General features: G+C 26.3%; 1 protein-coding gene across 1 annotated transcript; it reads left to right on the forward strand.

Annotated features, from left to right (window-relative positions):
- LOC123268506 (trehalase-like) lies at nucleotides 1–26,182 on the forward strand. Its single transcript, XM_044733652.1, has 9 exons — nucleotides 1–302; nucleotides 8,968–9,084; nucleotides 9,910–10,211; nucleotides 10,351–10,529; nucleotides 13,551–13,732; nucleotides 15,362–15,608; nucleotides 19,300–19,540; nucleotides 19,799–19,998; nucleotides 26,044–26,182. The coding sequence occupies exons 1-9, from the start codon at nucleotides 205–207 to the stop codon at nucleotides 26,173–26,175; spliced, it is 1,698 nt and encodes a 565-aa protein (XP_044589587.1). The 5' UTR covers nucleotides 1–204; the 3' UTR covers nucleotides 26,176–26,182.

Below are 26,182 nucleotides of genomic sequence, written 5' to 3' on the forward strand. Positions count from 1 at the left end.
TTTAGGGTCATTCGGTAAAGTGGCAGGCTTACAACTGCCACTTTTTGATTTAACCGGACAAAATACTGTCATAAAATTCTTATTTCAACCGAATGAGTTATTTTATTTGTAAATTATAAAATAATAGTGTCAATTTAAAATATTTTATAATTATAAATTGAATTAAACTTCAAAAGCTAAAAATATTGTTGTGTGACCTTTAACATGTTCTCACTTATTTTATTGTTGACCGCCGGTTTGGCTTGTCAAGCTAATGCTCTTAACATCATACCAACCCCGGAAAAATCAAATTTATGCGACAGGTAAATTTAATTATTTCTCAATTATATCACTGATGCATTATTAATTATTATTATTATTAACTTGGCTTTTAATAAATTTATTCGATATTCAATTATCTTTATTTTGTTAGAAAAAAAAATGGATTTTTAAAATTCGTGTCTAAAAATTTAATAAAATAAAATTTTTTAAATTTGTCCAGTGATAATATTTATACAAACATTGATTTAAAAAAAATTTAATCTATTTTATTATTCTGTAGGTATCAGTAAATTAAATTAAATTGACATCTAAATGTAAACAATAAAAACATTTAATATTTAACTGACTGTCATTGTTTCTATACAAACAATGGAGCTTCACTCTTAAATCGGATGTGAATTATCAAACTTTTATATTTTATCCTGATAAAATGTCAAGTTCATATGATTTGACGTTTCCTTTTTTGATAAAATGATTAAATTAAATATTTAAGTGAAAATATTTTGAAATAAGAGTATTAATTTTAATAGCACATTGTAATTAATTTTAAAAACTAAATATATTTATAGTTGACAAATAATTTAATTTTCTTAATAATGATACGTCAAGCTTATACCTTAATGCTATCAACCTATAGTATTGTACGGAGAAAACCTCATAATTGTTCAAACTTGGTTATTGTCCAAGTAAAAGCAATTATGTAAGACCGCTTACTTTAACAAAACAACTATATATAACGAGGAAAACCGCATCGACGATAGATATATAATGCAGCGTTCACTTAATCTCTTATTTTAATTATTTTGATATATGCAATTAATTATAAAATCAAACAGTAAAATTAATTGTAAATTCTATGAAATTTTACACTGATGAAAAATTAACTCGATTCAAGAGAAAAAAATCTTGAACCAAGAACGTTGTATTAGAAATTTAAACTATATTAAATTTCTGTTCTGTCCTTCTAAAAACGATTTACTAATTTTTCAGTCTTTTCATTTAATTATAATCATTGAGATCAAATTAAATATAATTATTCCCTGACGTTTTGACTTTTTCATTCTCCTAATTCTTCTTTAAACCATTAATTTAATTGCTATGATTATCTAATATAAGTTACTGATTGCTAAGCAAATTGAATTAACTATTAATAAATAGCCTTTTGCCGCCGTTTCCGAAATAATGGTAGCTACAAAATGTATATTAATTAAATCAAAAATCATTGTATTTAATTGTTCAAACTACTTTGTAACTATAAATTTATATATAATAACGTAAAAATTTATAAATTATCTACCTGATGTTAAATTAGGTCTATCTCAAATTAATAAATAAATCTTAAATTAATTATTTAAGAAAGTCGGAAATTCTCATTTTTTCATAAATTTAAACCTATTGATTTTATCTGGTAAAATAATTCTTCGTAATTGACTGGAAATTCCCATTCTGGTACACAATATAGAAATAAATTATGGCTTTGTATACCTAGACTATGATTAATACCTGTAGACTCAACAATTTAAATTCAATTGTTTGTAGGAATTTCCATTCGTTAAAGATCCAGACATATGCTAAATGCTTAAGAAATCTTTTTGCCAATAGCTTTTATAATATAATAAGTTTAAAATGTATTTAAGTAACACAATTACAAGATTGTAAATTTAACATTTAGCTTGCGAATAGTTTGGACTTATTTTCTATTTTTTTGCTCCAAACAACTTACCCTAGTTCAAGATATATTGTAATTATCTGTCTAGCCAGGTACGGAATTTCTAAATTAATGTCTGACTCGACTGAAGGCCTTGCTCTAAATTGCTCTACACGGAGAAAAAAATTTTTCTATAGGAACTCTATAGTAGTTAGTTAGTTGTAAAAAGTTCCAGTAGGTTAACGTATTCTTATGGTAACAATACCGTTTGGCTCCTGCAACTCTACATCGTTGAGCTCTGAGAGCTAAACGTTATTTACCTCTCACAACTCTACAGGATCGTTCTGAGACTATAACAAATTTTTGGCAGTCTGCTTAGTAATTTTTTCTTACGATTTAGCATTGATAATTTAATAAATACATGCGGCAGAATGAATTTATATTGCCAACAATAATTGTATATGACAAATAAGAATAGTATTATAATAGAACTTATATTACAAATAAAAATTATTTGTAAAATAATAAATAATAGTTTAAAAAAACTAAAAACACGCTTTTTATAGAAAACCAAACTAAAAAATAGAAAATAAATTTTAATAAATTTAAATTAAGAATAGTGTTAAAAATTTCAATAAATATAAATTAATAATAGTGTAAATAAAAAAATGTATTTTATTTTAAAAAAAGCGTGGGGTGCTTTTTAAGATATTATCAAAATGATAATCACTCTACTCATATCTGTCAATAAAATATTTATAACTATTGACACCATGCACCCCACGCTGTTTTTAAAATAAAATACATTTTTTTATTTACACTATTATTAATTTATATTTATTGAAATTTTTAACACTATTCTTAATTTAAATTTATTAAAATTTATTTTCTATTTTTTAGTTTGGTTTTCTATAAAAAGCGTGTTTTTAGTTTTTTTAAACTATTATTTATTTTTTACTTTTTAGTTTGGTTTATTTATAAAAGCGTGATTTTTTAGTTTTTTTAAACTATTATTTGTTGATTATCAAAAATATTCAGGCGCGCAAATTACCCACGGAGAGTTACATACTGACATACTGACATACTGACAAACTGACATACAAGTGAAGCTAATATAAAGCGTGTAAAAATATGGTCGTCACAAAATTATCTTATTTTCTTAATTATACCAATAAATATTGTACATAAAATCACTGCCATGTATGCACAAGAAAAGATAAATAAACGAAAACAAATTTTATTTTGTGTTAAATGGGATCTTTTTAATGTATTCCGATAACTTATTACTTATCACAATATATTCAACCAATAAATTAAATTAACAGTCACTGCAAATGAACCTTGAAAAACCATAAATACAAAACTGTCCTAACGAAATTCAATTTGACAAAAAAAAAACCTACTTCCTTAAATAAATAAACTGGAAACTTAATTGTCATATATTTTTAATAATATGGATGAGTAACAAAATAATTCTGTTTGTCATTTTAGAAGGTTTTGAAATATGTCAGCGCACTCCACTACTGCGCAACGTAGAGCGCTCCCAATTATACCGTTTGGTTCTGAGAACAATCCCGTAGAGCTCTGAGAGCTCAACAACATTGAGTTACCAGAACTAAATAACATTTTGTAAATGTTATAGTAAACTGTGTATAGTTGTGGTAACTCTACAGTTAGGTTACCAGAACGAAATTTTTTTTTCCGTGTACTATTTGTTACCAAATTTTTCATTTCAGAAAATATTTTTGGTTTAAGTAAATTAAACTTGATCCAAAAATTTTTTTATCGATGTAAAATAACAGAAAAAGTAAATTTTATTAATTAATAAATTGTTCAAGCCATTAATTTTTTATAAAAGCTCAACTAATATAATTGACTTCATAACACAACTTTTAAAAAATATGTCTATCATATAGTAGTATATAAATCTTTATTTCTTAATTACCTCCTTGTCAGGGAGCTCTGGAATATTTTACCGATAAATAAAACTCTCGTTTTTTCATATTTACTTTCTCAAGTCTTATCCTTAAATTACTTTATCATATCCATCTCTCGACCTTCATAAATCAAAATATTATTTCCTACGCTGTCCAAAAGATCCCAATGAAAATTTAACCGGAAAAACGGAGCATTTGATAAACCTAGAAAGAAATTAAATTCACAGCATGCTTCAGAAATTTATTAATTTAAGTCAAGATCATATGAACCAATTAATTTCAACTAAACAGTGACTGCTAACCTAAAATTTATTGCCAAATTTTTAAACTTTAGTCAGCTAATTTAGAAAAATTTTTCTAGGATATTACCAGTTGTTATTATTAGAATAACTGGTTTTTTTCTTTATCTATTACACTACGAACTTGTAAAGATACCGATGTGTAGGTCACTAACCATTCATGCATGATCCATATAAAGTACATGATCCATATGTAATATGCCGTACACGAAAGCATCTTAATGCTTGCACGTCAACTATATTATAATTAATGATCTGGTGCTAAATTGTTCAAGATTTATTGTTATTTAACTTTTTAACTTTCTTGTCATAAAAATTTAAAGTCTTTACAAAAAAAAAAGATTTGTTTTGATCGAAGTTTTATCAAATATGAAAATTTTAAAGTCTTCAATAAAAAAAAATCTTTGAATTTTAAATAAAAATAAAATCAGAAAAACTCTATAAAAATTTCAAAGTTTATCATTTTTGACAAGCAAAACTAGGGCTTCATGCATCACCCTCAACTTTTCGTTGAGCGTGTTTGGCAGAATAACAAAATCCTCAATAAACTCGGACCCAGTTTTAAGAACATCAGTGATACCCTAGTTAACTTATCCATAACTGTTGCCAAAACATAAATAATGTAAAGGAAATAAAAACTTTCATGAAACACAAAATAATTTTATTGAGTATCTTCGACAGCATTGTGAAAGATGATAACTGATTTTTTTACCAATTTAAACTTTTTACACTCAGAATATTGTTAATATTATTCAAATAATACTATTGAAGATTACAATCTTGTTATATTTTATTCCACGTCACATTTCTATTTTATTCAATAACTTCTTCTTCCAATAGGAATAAGATTTAACTGAAAAAAAGTGGTCGACTTTATCACCCAGTACATAATCATTAAAGTTTTTTCACCTCTTACGAATAAAAAATATATTATATCCCATCGTGACATTATTTTTTTGTCCGTTTTTTTTTTCATCGCTGAAATTTAGCTTTTCCCGTTTTTCACGTCTCCTTATTCGTCCATTTTTTTCGAATTATTTCTCTCGTTTCTAAAATAAAAAATTACTAGATTATGGTAATGATAAGAATAATTTTTCTACCAACTATCTTTTTATGGTTGTATGGAATTACGTAAAGCATATTATTAAAAGTAAAAAAAATTAAATTATATAATAAAAGTATTTTCGCATTTGCATAAATTTATATATCTACAACGAGTAAATAAGTGGATGAAAAGCGCTTTGTAAGAACGGGGAAGAGGGTGTGGGTAATGAGTAGAACATTCAGACACGTACATCTATTCATTTTGTGGCTTTTGCCGAATACGCGGTTAGCATTGTCGGGTTAGTTGGGAAATACACTTTCATACAATATAACACAATAATATAATACAGCACAATAACTTGGCTCTTTCCAAATGATCGAGATCACGAGTTAACCTCTCGCGGAAAATTCAACGATGCATATTCACATTGATAGGATGAACTATTCTTGCGGTGACGAGTTTACGGTTCTCTGAAATTGCCGTTTTCATTGGAATTTGATTTGTCTATTGATGCGATGCATCAGTCACAGATACGGTCGCTAAATTGTCATTCGATACAATGAAGAACTTTCTACAAGCTCAAACTCACATACAAGTATAAATATATATCTGTAACTCTTTACTAATTAAGCTATTAACTATGATTTAAATCAAAGATTAGATTATCGCTAATCAAATATTTGTTTGATATTATTTGTCAAATAAATAAATATTAATCATTGAATGAATCGCTCTATTTTACGATTTCCATTTTATTAAATTATTATAAACGTTATTTTTTTAAAAGTGTTCTTTTGTGTTAAGACTAGATCTTTTAATTATTTATCAAACTTGGAGATTAAAAGAATATTTTAAAGCTTAATTTTTTTATTTTTGATGAAAAATAATAAAAAAATTTTTTTATCAAAAAAAATTGTTAAAAAAAACTTTTCGTTGAAAAAAAAAATCTGACCTAATAGTTTGATATTTAATAGCTGACTAGATGAGACATTAAGCTGTAGGAAGATCGGGGCAACGAGCAAAGTGTGTGTGCCGACACACGAGCGCCAAAAGCTTCATCCATACTTAATTCATTCATAAATAAATATATTATACATCTTATTATATCATAAATCACATATCATTAAATTATCATGTATTTTATTTTTTAGTGGTGTTTTTTTGTGTTAAGACTAGATCTCTACTAATTATTTATCAAACTTGAAGATTAAAATAATATTTTAAAGCTTAATTTTTTCGCTTTTGACAAAAAATAAAAAAAAAAGTTTGGAAAATCCAAAAGTGCACGATTCATAAAGCTCATTTAATTATGAAATATTAATAAAATAAAAAATGTGAAAAAAATATATAAAACAGTTAAAATAGCACGATAATGCGTACGCGCCTCTTGTGGGATAAATGTACACAATATATATAAATATACAGTCTTATGGTTTTTGTTTTATTTTATTAATTGTACATAAACGACACTGAATTATCTAGCCATTCGCATTCGATGACCTACAATTTTTCCAAAGAATTAAAAAAAAAAAAATTTAACTCAATTAATGGATTTTTTCGCAAGTTACAGTGTTTCCGAAGTTTCATACATGACGGACAGGAAAATTTTTTGATCTATTTTGATGTTTTTTCCGTTTCTACTGCACTAAATTAATTTTTTAAAAGTGTTAAATTAATCTCCATTAAATTATCTTGGCAATAGTATACAAAATATCTCAATTCCGTCAACTAACAAGACTATAATAATAAAAAAGTTTGGAAAATCCAAAAGTGCACGCCTCATAATCTCATTTTTCACAATAAAATTGATTAAAATAAAATATAAAAAGTAAAATAATAAAAAACAGAAAACTCTGTTATGGTTTAGTGGCGCCATAACTCTACGGTGAGGAAAAAAAATACTATAATAAAATGTATCGATAGATATACAAAAAAATCCACAGTCATATATTAGTTTTTTATAAATAATAATTTAACGACAGTGAATATTTCGAGAAAACTGTTTTTTTTTTTTTTAAATGTCGAGAGTAGAGCACAACCTCAACGCTTCGCTTATGAGTCGTGCAAAATAGTTGCCGAAATGAGGCGAAAAAAATTTTTTGATCGTAAAGCACTCTCTGATGCCTCGCATCAAGAGTCATGCAAAAAATTTTTTTATCAAAAAAAATTAATAAAAACTTTTCATTGAAAAAAAAAATCTGACATAATAGTTTGATATTTAATAGTTGACTAGATGAAACATTAAGCTGTGAGAAGGTTGGGGCAACGAGCAAAGTGTGTGTGCCGACACACAAGCGGCAAAAGCTTCATCCACTTAACTCATTCTTAAATAAATATATCATGTAAAAAAAAAAACGTCTGATTATATTATATTATTAAAAAGAGTAAATGCAAATATATATTTCCACAATAAAATATCATTGTTCGTTAAAAAATTATTTTATCACGATATTGTATGAAATATTTACTCAGATTGACTAGTTCTTGTTAAATTAACACTGCTGAACTATAACGATCGAAATTAAAGTTAATTCAATGAATCAATACTTCTTCGTAGTATAGAAGTGAGTAATGGCCGACTTTTTTCGCACGGGTAACTAATGGAAAGCAATCATCTCAATGTCAGACAATTAAATACGCATTAAGCTCTTGACTGAGAAAATATTGATTTAAGAGTAAAATGGTTGATTCTCAGAATTATTGTTATTAAATATTAAAAAATTCTATCGTACATCAAACAAAAATGTCATTGGCATTTGTTTACTTCCACCGTTTTGAATTCTGTAGACACAAAAAGTGAATAATCAATTATTGAAATTTTATTTGAGTTGGCGATTCAATTCGCTTACAAATTGAAGAACAAACAAACTAAAACTTTTATTTTTGCCAAGCCATGAGACTTTTGAAATAGGAAAATAGTAATCTGCACATGTTGAGCCGCAAGAGTTTTCGTTCGAGGATTTAGTAACACCCAACTTAAGCAGGGATAAGACCGATGAAAAAGGTTCCAGCAAAGATGTCGTTAAGTTTGTTTTATTTTGGATTCACTTAACATTTCGTTTAAGCGATGGGAAAATATTTTACTTCTGAAGTTAATTGAATTTTTATAAAGTTTTTAATTTTTTGTCCAATTTAATCCAACGATTAATTACAAATTCTTGCTTATAAAGGTTCGCTTTTATACTGTATGCATAGTTATTAGTCAACAATTTTAAATGTAAGCAATTTCAATTAAAAACTGTTTAATATAATAATAAATTTGAAATATGCAATGTCCAAGAAAATTCAAAGTTACAGAGTCAAGATGAATTTAACATAAAGCTAACATACAATCTTAAGATTAAGTGTATTTCTTGTGTTCTGTATTACATAACTGTGATAGATCACATATCATGTCGGAATTTTATTTATGGTTTACAGAAAGTCAGCGGAAAATAAGATGCTAGAAAAATATAAGAATTGCCGAGTCACGTTGAGATTATAAAATACAAAATCACAACTGAGGATATTCTCTTTTTTGCTGCAGCTATGTTATTTTATTTATTATTGAATAATTAATTTTTAATCTTTATTTATTTATTTGTAAAGAAACATCTTCGGTAATTTACAACAATATGTTATATTTTCATGTGTAGAATGTTTAGTAATGATTTTATACAATAAATAGCATCGTCAAAGAGAAGATAGATTTGAGAAATTTAAGAAATTAAAAAAATTTTATAATAAAAATTATTTTTTAAAAAACTATTAATTTGATAATTTATCAAATTTTTTCAGTCCAATTTATTGCGGCGGAGAATTATTGAAAACTGTCCAATTGGCAGAAGTGTTTTCCGATAGTAAAACTTTTGTCGATCTTTATCAACTGCACGATCCGTCAGTGACCTTGACCAAGTAAGTTATAAAATGATATAATATGACATCAATTCTAATAACAGTAACTATAACTCTTGTTTGATTCTTTATTACAAAATCAAATAAAAATAGTAGATAAAAACATTAATACTCTAAACAATTATCTCATCATAATATTTACAAATCAGATTATTTTCTTATCTTAAATAAATTTCTAGTAATTTAATTAAATATTTATTTTGAAAGATAGAAATACGTCTTTATTTATTTAAACTTGACATTAAAATAATTATAATTACATATTACTAATTCTAATTTTTATTTGTTTAATTTCAATTCACTATCAAAAATTAAACATAATGATGGATATTTTGTACATAAAAAATATGATAAAATTTATTGCAATAGAAAAAGATGATATTTATAAACATAAAAAAACTTTGTTCACTTTATTAGCACTCTTCAATTGTTGAAGTGTAGTTTTATCGTTCGATTTTACGCTTCAGCACATAAATTGGTATCGATACTATCTTTCACTTTTTCACCGTTCTTCATACTAATTCCCATTTCTTTGATGTATATGTCGTTGGAAATAAACAAAAACGCCCTTTTGTAGTCAATCGAATTTTTCGCGTAAAAAAAGTTTGATTGAATATTTACATAGCAATAAAAATCAGTAACAATTGCTTTAACTTTTTACATATTTGTTTACTATTATTGATTGAATAAAAATAAATATTGAGTCTCAATTGTGTACTTTCAGTATTTTTTTTTAATAAATATTTTCATACTTTGAATGAAAAAATAATTATATAAATATATTTACTGAAATAAAATAAACAATAACGTTTTGAACTATTTTAGTTTCGAAAAGCTCATGTCGGCAACAGGAGGTAAGCCGAATAAAACGCAAGTCTCGAAGTTCGTAACAGAAAACTTCCATAGAAGCATTGACGTACTACCTTGGACGCCGCCTGATTGGCAATCAACCCCCGCAATACTTAAGCGCATCCAGGACCCGAAATTTCGTGGATGGGCCAATCATTTAAACAACGTCTGGCTGAATTTATCCCGGCAAATGTCACCGGATATAATAGCGCGGCCGGAAAGATTCAGTTCTATTCCTCTTGAAAATGGATTTATTGTCCCTGGTGGAAGATTTCAAGGTTCGTATTATATCGATTTCGAATAAATTTATATATTTATTTACTGCGGAGTACTTTATAAAAAAGTGTTGCCGCTCCTTTATTCAATAAAATAGTGAATTGCGAAGAAAGAGACGTTTCTTATTCCTATTTATTGCAGAAATTTACTACTGGGACAGTTATTGGGTTCTTGAAGGACTTCTTCTCTCTGGTATGAAAGAAACGGCAAAAGGAATCATTTTAAATTTCATATCTATGGTGAATAGATTTGGCTTTATTCCAAATGGTGCTAGAGTTTATTATTTGATGAGAAGTCAGCCTCCTTTACTTATTCCAATGGTAAGTTTTGAACTTCTTAATTTTTATTATCTTGTGAAACTTTAAAATTTAATAACAATCAGAATTTTAATAATCTCTGAAATCTTTCGACTTATTGGAATATTTATCAAAGTAAAATGCACATATATTTTTTAAAGTATGGTTAGTAAGATTTTTTTTAACTTGCAAAAGTTATTATTACATTGATTTTAAAATTGATATTTAAAAAAGTTAGACTGGAGATTGATTTAAGTTTTTTTTTTTATTTTTTTTTTTTTTTTTTTTTTGATAAATTAACTCCTTTAAAAGTTTTTTAAAGTTGAGATTTAATTTTTAATAAAAGTTTTGATTTTTTTATTTAAATATTTTGAATTATATTTTTTAAGCGTATTATATTAAAGAAAATTAAAAAAATTAAAGTATATTTTACAATTAATTTTTATGTTTAAAAATTAATAATAATATTTTTACTATTTTTTAAGCTTCTTTTGAATTTGTAAAAGTCATTTATATTATTAAAAGAATAAGAAAAATTTTGTCTCTAGGATAGTCATATGATAAAATTGTTTTTTTTTAGGGAAATTTAGTAACATTGCAAAGGTCTTAACACAAATTTGTGCCTTTTCAAAGTTTGATATCATTCTATCGATAGTCAATTTATGATGATAAGTATTTAGACTGAATTCAAAAATGCTTTATCTCTAGATACATAATTAAAAAATTACCTTGTATCTTGTGAAATATTGACATTTTTAAAGATATAAGCTCATCTCGATGTTTCACTCGTCGAGACCTTTCATTTGAATACCCACATCAATTTTTCATATATTTATATATATTATATATATGTATATATGAAAAATATATCAAAATGCATGTGAGTACTCAAATGAAAGCTCTTGACAAATGTAACATCGGGATGAGCTTATATCTTTAAAAATGTCAATAATTAAGAAATGACCTTGTATCTCGTGAGCTATTGATATTTTAAAAGATATAAGCTCACTTCGAAATTACACTTATCGAGACCTTTCATTTAAGTACCTACATCAATGTTTCATATATTTATATATGTATATATAAAAAATATATCAAAATGCATGTGGGTACTCAAATGAAAGCTTTTGATGAGTGTAACATCGGGATGAGTTTATATTTTTAAAAACGTTAATAGTTAAAAAAGCACAGTGCAATTTAACAAAAGTCATTATTTAATAAAGCAAAATTTTATTTATTTGTAGTTCACAAGTCACGGCAGTCACATAGTGACTGCAAGGTTGCTAATCAATACATTAATTTCAAAATTAACATCTATAAGTTAAACTAAAGATTGATTTAAGTTTTTTTTTTTTTTTTTTGATAAATTAACTCCTTTAAAAGTTTCTAAAAGTAAAGATTTAACTAAGTAGTAAAACTCTAGATTTTTATCTTTAATCATCTTGAAACATTTTTTTAACTGCATTATTAAAAAAAAATTAAAATTAAATGATATTTAGTTTATTTTCATCTTCAATACATAAAAAAAAAACAATAACATCATTAAAAGACACTAATGAACGAATATGTATAATAAAAAAAATGAAATGATGCATTTACAAAGTAGTAACCACAACTACGAATAAAAGTGACCTTACATAAAATTTATGTATGAGTCTCTGGGTAGAAATAGGATAGTCCCCAGAGTGTGAAACCAGAGGCCGTTGTCCTAGAATCTAATATCTCCCAAGCTTCCAGAATTCACATTAATTCTTTTCTACTCTTTGCTTCTTCACTTCTACTTTGATATTTTTTCTGTAGCTTCCTAGTTTATCTGTCTTTCAAACAAAAAAAAAGTCTGGGCGTGTAACTAGTAAAAAAGTTCCTTGAATTAATAAGCAATTAATTCAATCCTCGTTCACAGATTCTAATTAACGTTTGAATATACTTAAATCTAGTTTATCTCAGCAAAAGTAGTCAAGCCAATAATTCCAAATTGTAATAAATTTCAGGTTGTATATTTATTTCGAATTTATGCTGATGAGCGTAAAATTTTGTTCTAGCATTATTTACTTTTTTATTAAAATTTTTATACGCGTAAAATTTATGAGATAAAGGGAGCCAAGTTATTTTAGTAGAGAATAAACAGTGGATAACTTGCCAAGAGTGGTGATAGCAACGGAAATTGTAATGCAAGCTGGTGAATGGCACGTATAATGTTGCTATCAAGAGCAATACTTGTAAAATGTTTGCATGAATGTCAAACATATAATATCGGATTTCAGTTTATAGAATCGAGCTTTTCTCAACAAACCTTCATGTCACGTAATAATATGTTGACAGTAACAGTCATGTGATACCAATGTTTGTTACACTCTATATTTGTCACTACATATGTACTGCAATACCATTTCAAAAAGATAATTTACCATGATGGTAATTGATTACACGGGATTATTTTCATTAAACGACATTAAGTACTTTTTTTTATCGTTATTCGGAAACTAATCCTTTAAATGAACTCGCTGTGTAATAAAATCGTTGGTAGAGTCAAACTTATGTGTCTTTGTCGTATCACGGGTTATTACTTCAATAAAAGTTCTAATTTAATTAGTTTTTTATTCTCGACATAAAGTACAATTGACGCTAGTGACTTCACCATTATTCTTTGCATCTATTTATAGCGTATGTACATGATTTAAAATAAAAATTTAACATTTTATAAATTCAATTATAAAAACTTTGATTTGATTCGTAAATTTAAATTTAAAAACTTTTTCAAACAAATTAATAGAGCAAAAGTACATAAATATATATTTGTATGAAATTTTATAATTATTATCAATCATACAATGAATTTGGTTGGAAAAATTTACTTTCAATTAAACTTTGATTAAAAGTTTTAAACAATAAAAAAAAACTTTTTTCCATTTAATTTTTAAACTTTTCACAGTAAATTTATTAGTTTTTAAATTATTTTTATTATTACTCTTTTATTGATTTACACAAGGTATGATTCAATATTTTTCCCAAAATAAATAAATAAATGAATACTTTTTGTTCCAGGTTGAAAAGTATTTAGAAGCTACTGGTGATATAAAATTCCTGTCAGATAATTTACTAACACTCGAAAAAGAATTCGCTTTCTTTGTACGTGAAAAAACAGTAGAAGTCACGAAGAACAATAAAACTCATATAATGGCACGCTATGTAGTCAACAGTGACGGCCCACGTCCAGAAAGTTATCGGTTTGTAACTTTTGCTAAACATATATTACGTCATTCTAACACTTTTATCTGCACACATTAATTGTATATCATGTCGTTCTAAATGTGATAATAAGTTTCGCTACCGCAGAAAATGATATTACTATTAACAATAATTAGGTCTTTTAATTTAAATCACGATTTGGATTTATTTTATCATTTTAAATCCGGGTCAATGACCATTATTCAACTAAACTATCAACTAATTATTGCAATTACAGGGTAATGGTATTTTGCGGTTAACCTGATACGTTAATTACAACTTTAATTTATTTACACGTACTTATAACTTTACTGGCCGATATTAATCCTCTCAATTTATTATTTCTACCTTCAGTAAGGAATTTTTAAAATTAAATTAACTGTAATAAATTTATTACTAAATTTTATGTGATTAATTAATATCAAAAATTGTACAGTAAGTTTTAAAATAATACAATTCAGCTTAAAATTATAATTAGTACACTATACAACTAGTGTATTCAAATAGTATTTATCTACTGAGCTCAATATTTTTAGAACGAATTTAATTATAAAGCTATATATTATGTTGTCTTCTCATTACAATCAACTCTATTATTAAATAAAATTTGAAAGAGAATCTTGTAAATTATAATTATCACTGAGAGAAAAAATTTCTTTTTAAAAATAAGGAGATTTTTATGACAAGAAATTTGTTGGAAATAAAAATTGTTCTTACTGTAACTTTCTTGTTAAAAAAAAGTTTTTAAATCTGAGAAAAAAAATTTTGGATAAAAATTTTCAAGTTGTCTATCTAAAATTAATTTTTTGTTTCAAAAATTCCATATTTTTCAAAAAAAAATTTTTTTCTCAGTATACTTGATAAATTTTCTGAAATTTTCAAGCTTTTTTTCACTTTTTAAATATAAAACTCAAAAAAAATCTAATTAAAATTGTTTATACTTTCATATTTTTATACTTCATGAGTTTTTAAACTTTTAATTAATTTATTTTAAAAATATACTTCACAAAATTATTAATAGAATTGTGTAGAAAAAGTTAAAACACCAAATGATTAAAAACTATCACGGAAAATTTACATAGAATTTCAACCTTCATTTTACGGGTTTAATAAAAATGAATGGAAACTGACATCTTTGTTTTTTACTCAATGGCATAATATTCTATTTACAAGTTTTAAGACATAATAAGCGCATTGTCAGTTTCATGTAATCAATACTTCAAACTACTTCACTTGTTAATTCATAATTCCAACAGATGTTTTAATATTGTCTTCGCTATCCGGGTTTTGCGCTTACCTCGGTATTACCTCTGGCATTTTATTGTTCTTGATATCAAAAGCCATAAGCTTATAGTTGAATTAGCGAGAGTGGGATTCGGCATTTCATAAATCATCATAAATACAAATTTAAATTATTTTGCATATAACATTCTAAGGAAAATACCCAATTTACATTCTCTTGCTACTTTTATAAAATATTTTACTTATAGTATACTGTAGTAATACAAAATACACAAACAAAACAATAAAACAATCAATCAATTAATTTAATTTGACGCAATAAATTTTTATGGTAAAATAATTGAATGTTTTTTCAATGAATAAAGAATTTTAAATTTACGTTTCAGTGAAGACTACACAGAAGCTCAATTTTTTGACAGTAACGAACGTCGTAAAACTTTTTATGAAGACATGAAAGCTGGAGCTGAGAGTGGTTGGGACTTTTCGTCACGTTGGTTTATCCCCAATGGACCAGGAACGGGAAATCTATCGGATATTTCAACAAGAAATATTATTCCAGTGGATCTTAATGCATTCTTACAACGTAATGCACGTCTCTTGAGCCAATTTAACCAGCTTCTTGGAAATGAAGTGGTGAGTATTGTGCATGTAATTTATCAGAGCTTTTTTTCTTTAAAAATTCAATTTAACCATTCTCAAGTCAATCTAATAGATTTTTCTATAGAATAAATTATTAAGAAAAAAACAAGAAAAAACTTTTTTTTTATTTTACAAAAAAAAATAACTGATTATTGATTTCTCAAAAAAAAAAAAAAAAAAAAAAAAGACTATTCGGCATCCGAAATGGAAGTAGATTTCTTGAATAATAAAACATATTTTTTATAAAATGATATTAGTAATAATAAACAACTTCTATTACAATAAAACGATGACATTAAAACGAATACAAAAGTAAAATTTACTTCAATCTGTCTGAGAAAGTAGGTAATTTTTGGCCTAGACTGATAATGAGGTATGCAAATTAAATTTTGTTTAATAAGCTTTCAGCCCGTACAAAAAAAAATTTGTTTCATGGTGAATTTCCGGATGAACTTCAGATTGTAAAACAAATATGAATTTCATAATGAATTTCACGGCGAATTTCAGCTGAATTTCATGATGAATTTGAAACAAATTGTATATGAAACTTAATTTTTTAATCTATGAAAAAATATTTGCAGTCAATTATATTGGAATTTTTAGTTTAATTTATACTGACTTATAATTTACGATTCTTAAACTTCTATTTGAATATATTTTTTGGAGTAAAAGGACACAATATGCAAAATAATATTTTGAAATTCATCATGAAATTCAGCTGGAATTCGCCGTGAAGTAAAAATTCCAATATAATTAACTGCCAATATTTTTTTATAGATTAAAAAAAATTAGTTTCACTATATAATGTGTTTCAAATTCATCATGAAATTCATCTAGAATTCGCCCTGTAATTCATGATGAATTTGAAATTATTTTTTTGCATATTGTGGTCTTTTACTCCAAACAATTCATCTAAATAAAAGTTTAAGAATCGTAAATGTTGGGTCAGTATAAATTAAACTAAAAATTCTAATATAATTGACAGCGAATATTTTTTCAAAGATTAAAAAAATTAAGTTTCATATACAATTTGTTTCAAATTCATCACGAAATTCAGCTGGAATTCGCCGTGAAATTCATATTTGTTTCACAATCTGACGTTCATCCAGAAATTCATCATGAACCATAATTTTTTTTTATACAGGAGATGCAATTTACAGAATTTTGATAGAATATCGCGTTCAATTGTAATTGCACGGAATTACGGTAAAAGAGAATATTTTTGCGATTTTCAAAACTTTTTGAATTTCTGCCATTTCTAAACTATTCAATTTGAAAAAATTAATAAATATGCAAATTAGAGCTTATTAAATAAGCTTTCAGATGCAATTTACAGAAATTAAATATGATATCGCATTTAATTGCACGGAAATACGGTAAAAGTGAACATTTTTGCGATTTTTGAAAATTTTTGAATTGCTCTAATTTCTAAACTAATCGACAGATTTGGCTCATCTTAGAACTTAACCTCAGGAATCATCCCAAGAATGAGTATGTTACGTTTTTATTGAGATCCATAAAGAATTGCGGGAGTTAGAGAGAAGACAATGACGATTATATTGTATATATATATATATAAACTTTTAAACCATAGGGGACGGACGGGCAAGACGGAGAGGGCGGGTAAAATGAATAATCGTTTTAAATCGCTGGTCGGTCGATAGAAACATTTTAGACAGCAATCTATCAATCTATTATGTAACTACACATACCGTTATCGATAAAGCATTGGTTTTGCATACTTGTGGGAATTTTTTTTATAAATATTGAAATTTAGGAAAAAAAAAAAATTTTAAATCGTAAGTATACAGTACTTAGTTTAATGTTGTTAAGGACGATGCAGATTTGATTTTTTTTCTTCATATTCAGGACGCGGTTGATATTTTTGCGACGATTGTTTTGATTGAAATGTATTTTCCAATCAGTATTCGTTTTACGCGACCTGAGTATTCATTTTGCCCGCCCTGGTAGGGCAAAACGGATAATGTTGACTTTTTTTTTTAATTTCGAAGAAGAATTTCTTTGTAATTATTTTTATTTTACTTTAATTATAAACTTCAATTACCCAAAAAATTATTAGCCAAAGTTAAGAATGGATATGATTGTAATATATATTTGTTATTTCATTTTCAAATTAACATATCCGTTTTGCCCGTCCTTCCCCTATGCATTTTCTGAATCCGCTCGACGAGCTGAGTCGAAATATAGCAAAATTTTTCAACAGTTCCTTCATGAGGACCAATGCACTAGTTAGATTTCTATGAAATCTACTAAAAAAAGACCATTCGGCATCCGAAATTTATTTTATTTTATTTCTGTGGTCAAAACAACTGCAAAATTAAAATTTCTTAAAAATGATCCTAAAATGGATATTTTTTTATTTAGAAAAACATGTAAATTGATTAATTTCTCAGCTTTCTGATGAATTTCACAGAAATTGGATATCTCGACGCGTTCAAAAGTTATTTGACGGAGATTTAATGAGAGTATGAAGTTTTCAAAATTTTTAAATGCTGTAATTTCTAAACTAATTGACCGATTGAGCTCATATTTGAACTTGACCTTTGTAATCGTCTATAAAAAACATTATGTTGAGTTTCATTAATATCCCTTAAGAATTGTGGACACTATCGTCGTGACAAGCTGCGTTATATCGTATATAATAGGGTGTGCCAAAATGTAACTCCCGTGGAGAACCTTTTAAAATTGAAATTTTAAGTTCCGCTTTTAACAGGGGCTGTGTTTGGGCATTTCCTGAGATATTTTGGAGTGAGACGATGTATTTGATTTTCATAGAATTTTTTAACAGAAGCTTAGTTTGGGCATTTCCGGTGAAAATTTAAAATTTGACTGGAAGTGCCCAATTAAATCTCCTGTTAAAAATCTTATAAATAATCAAATGAATCCTCTCACTTTGAAATATCTCAGGAAATGCCCAAACACAGCTGCTGTTAAAAGTGGAACTCAAAATTCCAATTTTAAAAGGTTCTCCACGGAAGTTACATTTTGGCACACTCTAGTATATATATATATATATATAGTATATATATATATATATATATATATATATATATATACATACATATATAAACTTTTGAATCATATGTATTTTCTGACTCAGTTCGTGGAGTTAAGTCAAAATATAGCAAAAAATTTCTGAAAAGTTACGTCATAAGAACAAATACAATAGTTAGATTTTTATGTTAGAATCTATTAAAAACCTTTGACTTCATTTTTAACAAACGTTTATTTACACTTTCGCTACTTAAATACTCACGGCAATACAAAAACATAATCACTTTAAATCGTTTGTTTACTTTTTGCCGTACGCGTATAAATCACTATGATTTTACTGTCCCTCAGCTTTTTACGCTTCCATTCTTTAGTACACCTCACCCGGAAATATTTCATTCTTTTTTTTATTTATTGACAAAAAATAACACGACTTGTTTATTCACCAGAGAAAAATTCATACGATATGTTGTGTTTATAAACAAGAGACAAAATTTAAATTGATATAAAACTTGAATATATGTACATCGCTATTTATTTAAATTAGCTTACTATAATAATTTTATAGATATAAATATAAACAAAAATTACATTAAATATTTATTTTTTAATTTACACTGTATGATTTATTAAAAAAAAAAAAAAAAAACAAATAAAAACTGTTATTTTGCAGAAATCAAGAAAATACAGAGATATTGCGAGTGATTTCCAAAACGCAATTGACGATGTCCTCTGGAATGAAGAGATGGGTATATGGCTGGATTATGACATGAAAAATAAACGACCAAGGGAATTCTTTTACCCGAGTAATCTTGCTCCTTTGTACACGAATAGTTTCGATCGAAAAAATGCGTCGACTTATGCACGAAGAGCTGTCGATTATTTACACGCTGAAGGAATTGATAGTTTTATGGGTAATTTTATAAATTTTGAATTATTAATATATTTTTAATACGAACTTTAAGCTCACAGAAATTTACTATTTTTATTTTGTATTAAGTGAATAAGATTAATTTTTAAGTAGTTTTTATTTAAAATTTTCGATAATATATAAGCTGATCTGTCAAGAGCATTTCGAGCGCATCAATTTCTAGCTTTTAAACAGATTCTTGTAATCGTGTGTGGGTTTTATAAAGCATGGATTAATTCGATATTCTGTTTATGAATATTAGGTGGCACACCAGCGACTTTAATTCACACAGGAGAACAATGGGATTGGCCCAATGCATGGCCTCCACTCCAATCAATTATAGTTCAAGGACTTCGTAATACTGGTGCTGAGCCAGCTCTCGGCCTGGCTAAAAACCTTGCAATTAGATGGCTTAGGGCTAATTATCTAGGCTTCCAGGAAACTGGAATGATGTACGAAAAGGTAAATTTCATAAATTTTTATATTTTTAAATTATAATTTCACATTTTATAATAAAAAAAATTAATTTGCTTTTAGAAAAAAATTTTTGAATCAAATAGAAAAATTTTTAACTAATAAATTTTTCTTTTTGATTCAAAATGATTAAATTCTCTAAAATGATTCTCGAGACACAAAATTTTTGTTCTTGAGTCAAGTTAATTTTTTTATGAGTATATAATTTGATTTATACTCTAATATGATTATTATCAAAATAATATTTTTATAAAATTTTTAAACTCACACAATTTTTAAAATATTCTCAGCTGTTAAAAAAACAAATTATTTTGATGGCTAATTTTTAAAATTTATTCATGTCGCTTTAGGCGTTTGAACATCAATTCCATATAATTAAAATCAGCGAAATATTTCGAATAATAAAAAGTAATTTATTTTCAATGACACTGTATATAATTTTCCGTAGCCATTACTCGCTTATTAAAAATTCCAATTAAGCTATAATTGAAATCGATAGAACCTTTATTTTTGCCACTTCAGTTAGAAAATAACAATCCATTCTTTTCGAAAAGACTTCATTGGAATTTTTAATCAGTTTTACACTTTCCTTATAAACGGTCTATTCTCTACAAAATGCAATTACAAAAAAAATACTTATTTAAGTTATAAAATTAAATTTTTTTTTTATTTTAAATAACAAATTTCTTCGAGTTTAAATGCATAATTTATAAATATACAATAGAAATGAGAAAATGAAATTGTAATTAAATAAAATAATAATCATAGTGAATTGATATATCTACTGGAAAATAATTCAAGAGAAACAAAATCTGCTTGCTGAGTTTGTTTCATTTATCTTGAAGAAAATTATTATGTTACGCCCTTATTCATCGGGGGATCACAAAAAATGATTAAAAGTCTTGAAGGATTTAATAATCTAAAAAAAAATCGATAGTTATATCAAATGAAAAGAGTCAATTATAAAAAATTAATTACTTTGGTACTTGTACAGTTTAAATAATAGTATATTGTGTGACTAGGGATGAAACAAAACGATTTCAGACCAGTGAAGTTGCCTGCCCGAGCGAAGCGAGGGCTGGCATCACTCGGTCTGAAATCGTGTTTCATCCCGCGTCACACATTATATTTTTCATATAAATTGCATTAAAAATGCTAGTTTCAATGTCTGGAGCCAACCAGAACTAGATAGTTTCAGACGAACAGCGAAAATACCATTTTATTATGAAACTTATAATAAAATAGAAAGTAATAGTTTATTTTTTACCAAACATTATTCGTAAATTGACAAGTTTTCTTTTATCATTCTTATTTATGCTTAATAACAGAATTATAATATGTCAGTACAGTTAACGGTTAGAATGACAATTATAAAGGTATAAAATAAACAAACAATTGATAGAATTGAAAATAAAGCTGCAACTTCACCTCGCGGACAGAAAATCGTCATTTTCTGTCCGCCGGGAAGAAATAATTGATACCTGCCCGGCACAGTTGCATTGGTCTGAAATTGTCTAGTTTCGGTTGGCTCAACAGGCATTGAAACTCACATTTTCAATGCAGGTTATATGAAAAAATATTTTCTCACCTCCGGGCGGAAAGCGTCAATTTTCCTCCCGCTGCGCTAAACGAAAATGCCGCTTTCCGCCTCCGTCGAGGAGAAAAATAGATCACATGTTTATTGACCTCGGCTTCGCCTCGGACAACAATTACATGTAATCTGAGACATTTCTTATTTTACTGACCTAGATGTGTAATATACTATTTCATGGTGTTGACATAAATATAGATATAGTATTAAGTAAAAGAGCCAGTTATTGACACTAGCCTAATTGTTTGACACTTGCAATTTTATTCTACATTAAAAAATGATCGCATGATATGTAAAAAATATAAAATACAGTTATTAAATTTCCAATACAAGCAACATCAATATTTACAAAGTAAAATGGTAAATTTTAAACGCAACGCTAAAAATGAAACTATAATTATTAATTTGCTTGGACTAGTAAAATATATATTTTAAGAGTAGAATTTTTACTGTTTCAAATGTTAAATTCTGCTAAATTGAGACCCCCTTCTCCTCATCTGAGTTCCCCTTCCCCTCATAAAATGGACTATAGAAACGGCAATTTTTACTGTTTGAAACTGTAATTTTTTAAGATGACAGAGTTGATATTTACTATAGTGACAGCTACTAATCACTTATTTTCGATATTTAAATTATAAATTGTGGCTTTTACACTTTCTACATTAAATTCTGTAATATTATTGCCACCCCAATGTCCGCTGTACTGTTTGAAACTATGAAAATTAACCGGAATCCGAGTGAATTTTACAGTTTACTTTTTTCCGTGTAATTAAAAAAATGAAATGTTCTCAAAAAACCAATTATTTAAAAATTTATGATTCAAAAATTATATTTATTAATTTATCAGAGTTGATTTATTTTTTTTAATTAAAATAAAATTACAAGTGTCAATAATTGGGTCTTTTACCTTATCTAAGACAATAAACAAAAGATGACAAGTGAAAAAGATTAAACTGTTAATCCTTATAAATCATCCTATCAACTGGATAGACAATTTTTTACAAGATACTTGTATTTTATTTATGAAACAATTCATCGCACGTAAAAATAATAATAAAAGTGTTTTATTTTTTGTTTTGGCAATTTTCAACAGCGAAAAAGTTATCTATTGTAGAAGAAATATATGTAACTTTGTCGCAAATAAATCTAGACTAAAAATGTCGATAAAAACAGAAGCGGTAACTTTACTTTTTTACACTCAATGTTTTTTCAACTCTAAAGTACTGTTAAAAATTGAAAATAACTCTTAAGGTAGATAGAACACATAAATATTGGCTCGTAAATAGAGCATGAATTTTTTACTCTTTACTTTTCGGCATTTATCAATTGTTTTAAAGGAGAAGAACCTATACGAAGTATCAAAACTCAGTTTTTTATTTTTTTATATTTTTTAATATACTTTGCAAAATATATTGTGGATGATTCTATTAATATATATGCAACGTGTGCAGAAAAGTTCAACCACAAAGTCTCTTTTATTCGCTCCACTACTCGCCAGGGACAATAAAACATTCCTAAAACGCTCACGCGCTAAATTCTTCTGCAATGAAAATTTTTAAAAATATAAAACTACAAATTACTTAAATTCTTTACTTTTAATCTTTTAATATAAAAAGTTAATTTAACATAATAATATTCAGCTTTTAAATTTTCAGAATGAATAAACGTAATTACTCAATACAAAAATAAACGACAATAGCATTGTTTTATATAAAACAATGATCGTGAAAAAGTATCTATAAACTTTTTGCTATCGTATAAACACAGTGATTCATAAAAAATGTATTCATTTTTCAACAGTTTATCATTTATCGCTCAATCTGAATTTACACAATTCTGCGCTTTAATATCACATCAATCGATAATCTCTCGTATTCATTTTGTTTTTGTTATAGCGCCTAGTACTAAATAAAATTGTTCAAAGGATATATCGTATAAATTGATTCGCTGAATAAGTGATTCTGTAAGCTAGATAGTTGACAGTTTAAATCTCCGTAAAATATTATTATTTTATTCACAATAATTCTTTTTTATAAAAATACGCATGAGTGTGTAAATAAAGATTTACAAAAAATATGGCAAGCTCGCCCTTATTTTTTTAAAAAATATAAATAAAAAAAATTTAAGTACACAACAAATGTTCATTTTTCACCGGGCTTGACAATAGTTACCCAGTCATTGCTTTAATTTATGTTTATATTTTTTTCCAAATGATGAAATTCTTTTTTTTCCAATAAAGAAAATTTCATGAATCACCTACGTAATTTCCAAGTAAAATAAACTTTTAAAAAGCAAAATTTTACAGAAATAAATTTAACAAAATTTATTTTTAAATAATTTAATTAAACTAATTAATAATTAAATTAAATATGATTTTAAATTGAGATAATTTTATTTGTTAAAAAAAAATTTTATACTAACAACGGATGCGTTAATTAATTCCTTTTAAGCTCTGAAAAAAAAAAATGACCTTGATAATTATATTTATGCTTCCGTAAAAATATTTAATGTCCTTATTAAATATTCACAAAGTAAAAACAAAATCCCATTATCTTGAAAAGATTTTTTATCAGGGTGTTTATTTACGACAAAGTAATCAGCAATTTTTCCATGAGAGAATGACATACAAGGGTAATTAAAAAGCAAGTAGAAGACGAGTTTCATTCATTAAAGTAGAGTCTATATAAGACTACAATTCATGTATGCAAATACGAGCCTGAATAATATACAGCTGACTGATTGAAACATCAGCAGTCAAGTGTATAATATTCCAGCTTATTTTCCCTAGATATACAAGGATTCAACTAGTATTTCTCGATTTAAATTATTATGAGAATATTAATAACAATCTCTCGAGTATTATTATCAATGAATAGTATAAGCTATTATTTGAAAAAAAAAAATTGAAAAAAATTTTATCCCTGAATAAATGCTGAATGTTATTATATATAAATCGAAAAAAAGTTTAAAAAGATCTGACATATTTTTTAGAGCGTTAAAATGTATACTATGATATGACCCAAAGAATGAAATGTAATCATGATTTATCAACGCGCGTCAGAAATTTGATTTTTTAAAATTGGACTGCATAAAATAAAAAATTTTTTAGTACACGCAAAAACGAAAAATGTAAAAATTAAATTATAAATATTAATAAGCATCGAAAATTGCAATTTGAAATAACATTTTTATAAATACAAACTTTGAATGTTAATTTTCAGAGCTTTCATTATACACTGATAAAAGGATTTATTTGTGTTAAAAAATATTTGTTAATAATTAACAAATCATTTATTAGAGACCACTTTTTAGTATTAAACAAATGTTTCTTAGTATTTAAAATGATTTGTTTGTATTTAATAAAACTGATAATCATTTATTAAATATTAATAAATTTTTTTAAACACTAAGAAATATTTGTTAAGGACTAAAAAGTGGTCTCTAATAAATGATTTGTTAAATATTAACAAATATTTTTAACTATAAGCAAATCTTTATATCAGTGTAACATTTACATTTTACAACTTAATTCATACAAAATCTGTAATAATTACAATCTGAAACTGTAATTTTTTTATTTTTTTATGTGTAGCGCCACGTTACATTATATAATGTAATTTTTCCCTTTTTCTCTTTTCCGTGTAGTTGCAAAAAAATCTGCATTAAAAAAAAACGATCTTACAATGAAGAAAATTTGTAAAAAAATTTTGCTACTTGATCATTCTCGAAAATGGAGTGCTGAAAGCTGACAGATGTTTTTATACTCTCAAACCATCTGAGAAGAGATCGATACTGTTAGAACCCTCGTGTAGATGAAGAAAAGTCCAGCCATTAGCACATTTTAATCTTTAAAATTGATATATTTATATTCAATACTTCGATAAATGATAAAATTTTTCCACAAAATTGAATAACTTAAGTGCGCGTTATGTATACGGGTCTTAATTTTATTAGAGTTGAATAATTTATTTGTTGTTTCTGGTTAGAAGCACTTAAAATTTAATGATTTACATAGATATAATACCTATAATAACACAGCAAACTTTTGAGGTTGCTAAAGTAATCTTATATAAACAAGTTTTATAAAAGCTTTTACCGTATCACGGTGGATCATTAAAGAAAATCCTTCTGACGTTAAACATTACGTAAAGTTTACAAAGGACTTCGAAAATAGTCTACATACATGGGCTTAACTCGAAGAAAAAGTTTCCTCAAGTTACAAATCACATTGAATTTGTTGTGATTTTTCTTTTATACGCTTTATACAGAGATTTAGTTTTATTTTACTTCTATTTAAAAAGTACTTTATTCGGATAAATGGTCACGATAAAAAATAGCTTTCCATATCATAAAAAAGTTTTTAAGCGACATTGAGTTTTATTTTTTTCGAATAAAAATTTTTATGATAAATAATAATAATACTATTTTGTTTAATTTTTCAGTACAGCGCAATAGATCCTGGAAAATACGGCGGAGGAGGTGAATATGAAGTCCAAGCTGGTTTTGGATGGACGAATGGTGTAGTATTTGAATTTCTTGATACGTATCCAGATGCACAAGCTCCTAAAGTGTAGAAGTGAT

The sequence above is a fragment of the Cotesia glomerata genome, linkage group LG7 (genome assembly GCF_020080835.1).
Source record: "Cotesia glomerata isolate CgM1 linkage group LG7, MPM_Cglom_v2.3, whole genome shotgun sequence".
Classification (NCBI taxonomy): domain Eukaryota; kingdom Metazoa; phylum Arthropoda; class Insecta; order Hymenoptera; family Braconidae; genus Cotesia; species Cotesia glomerata.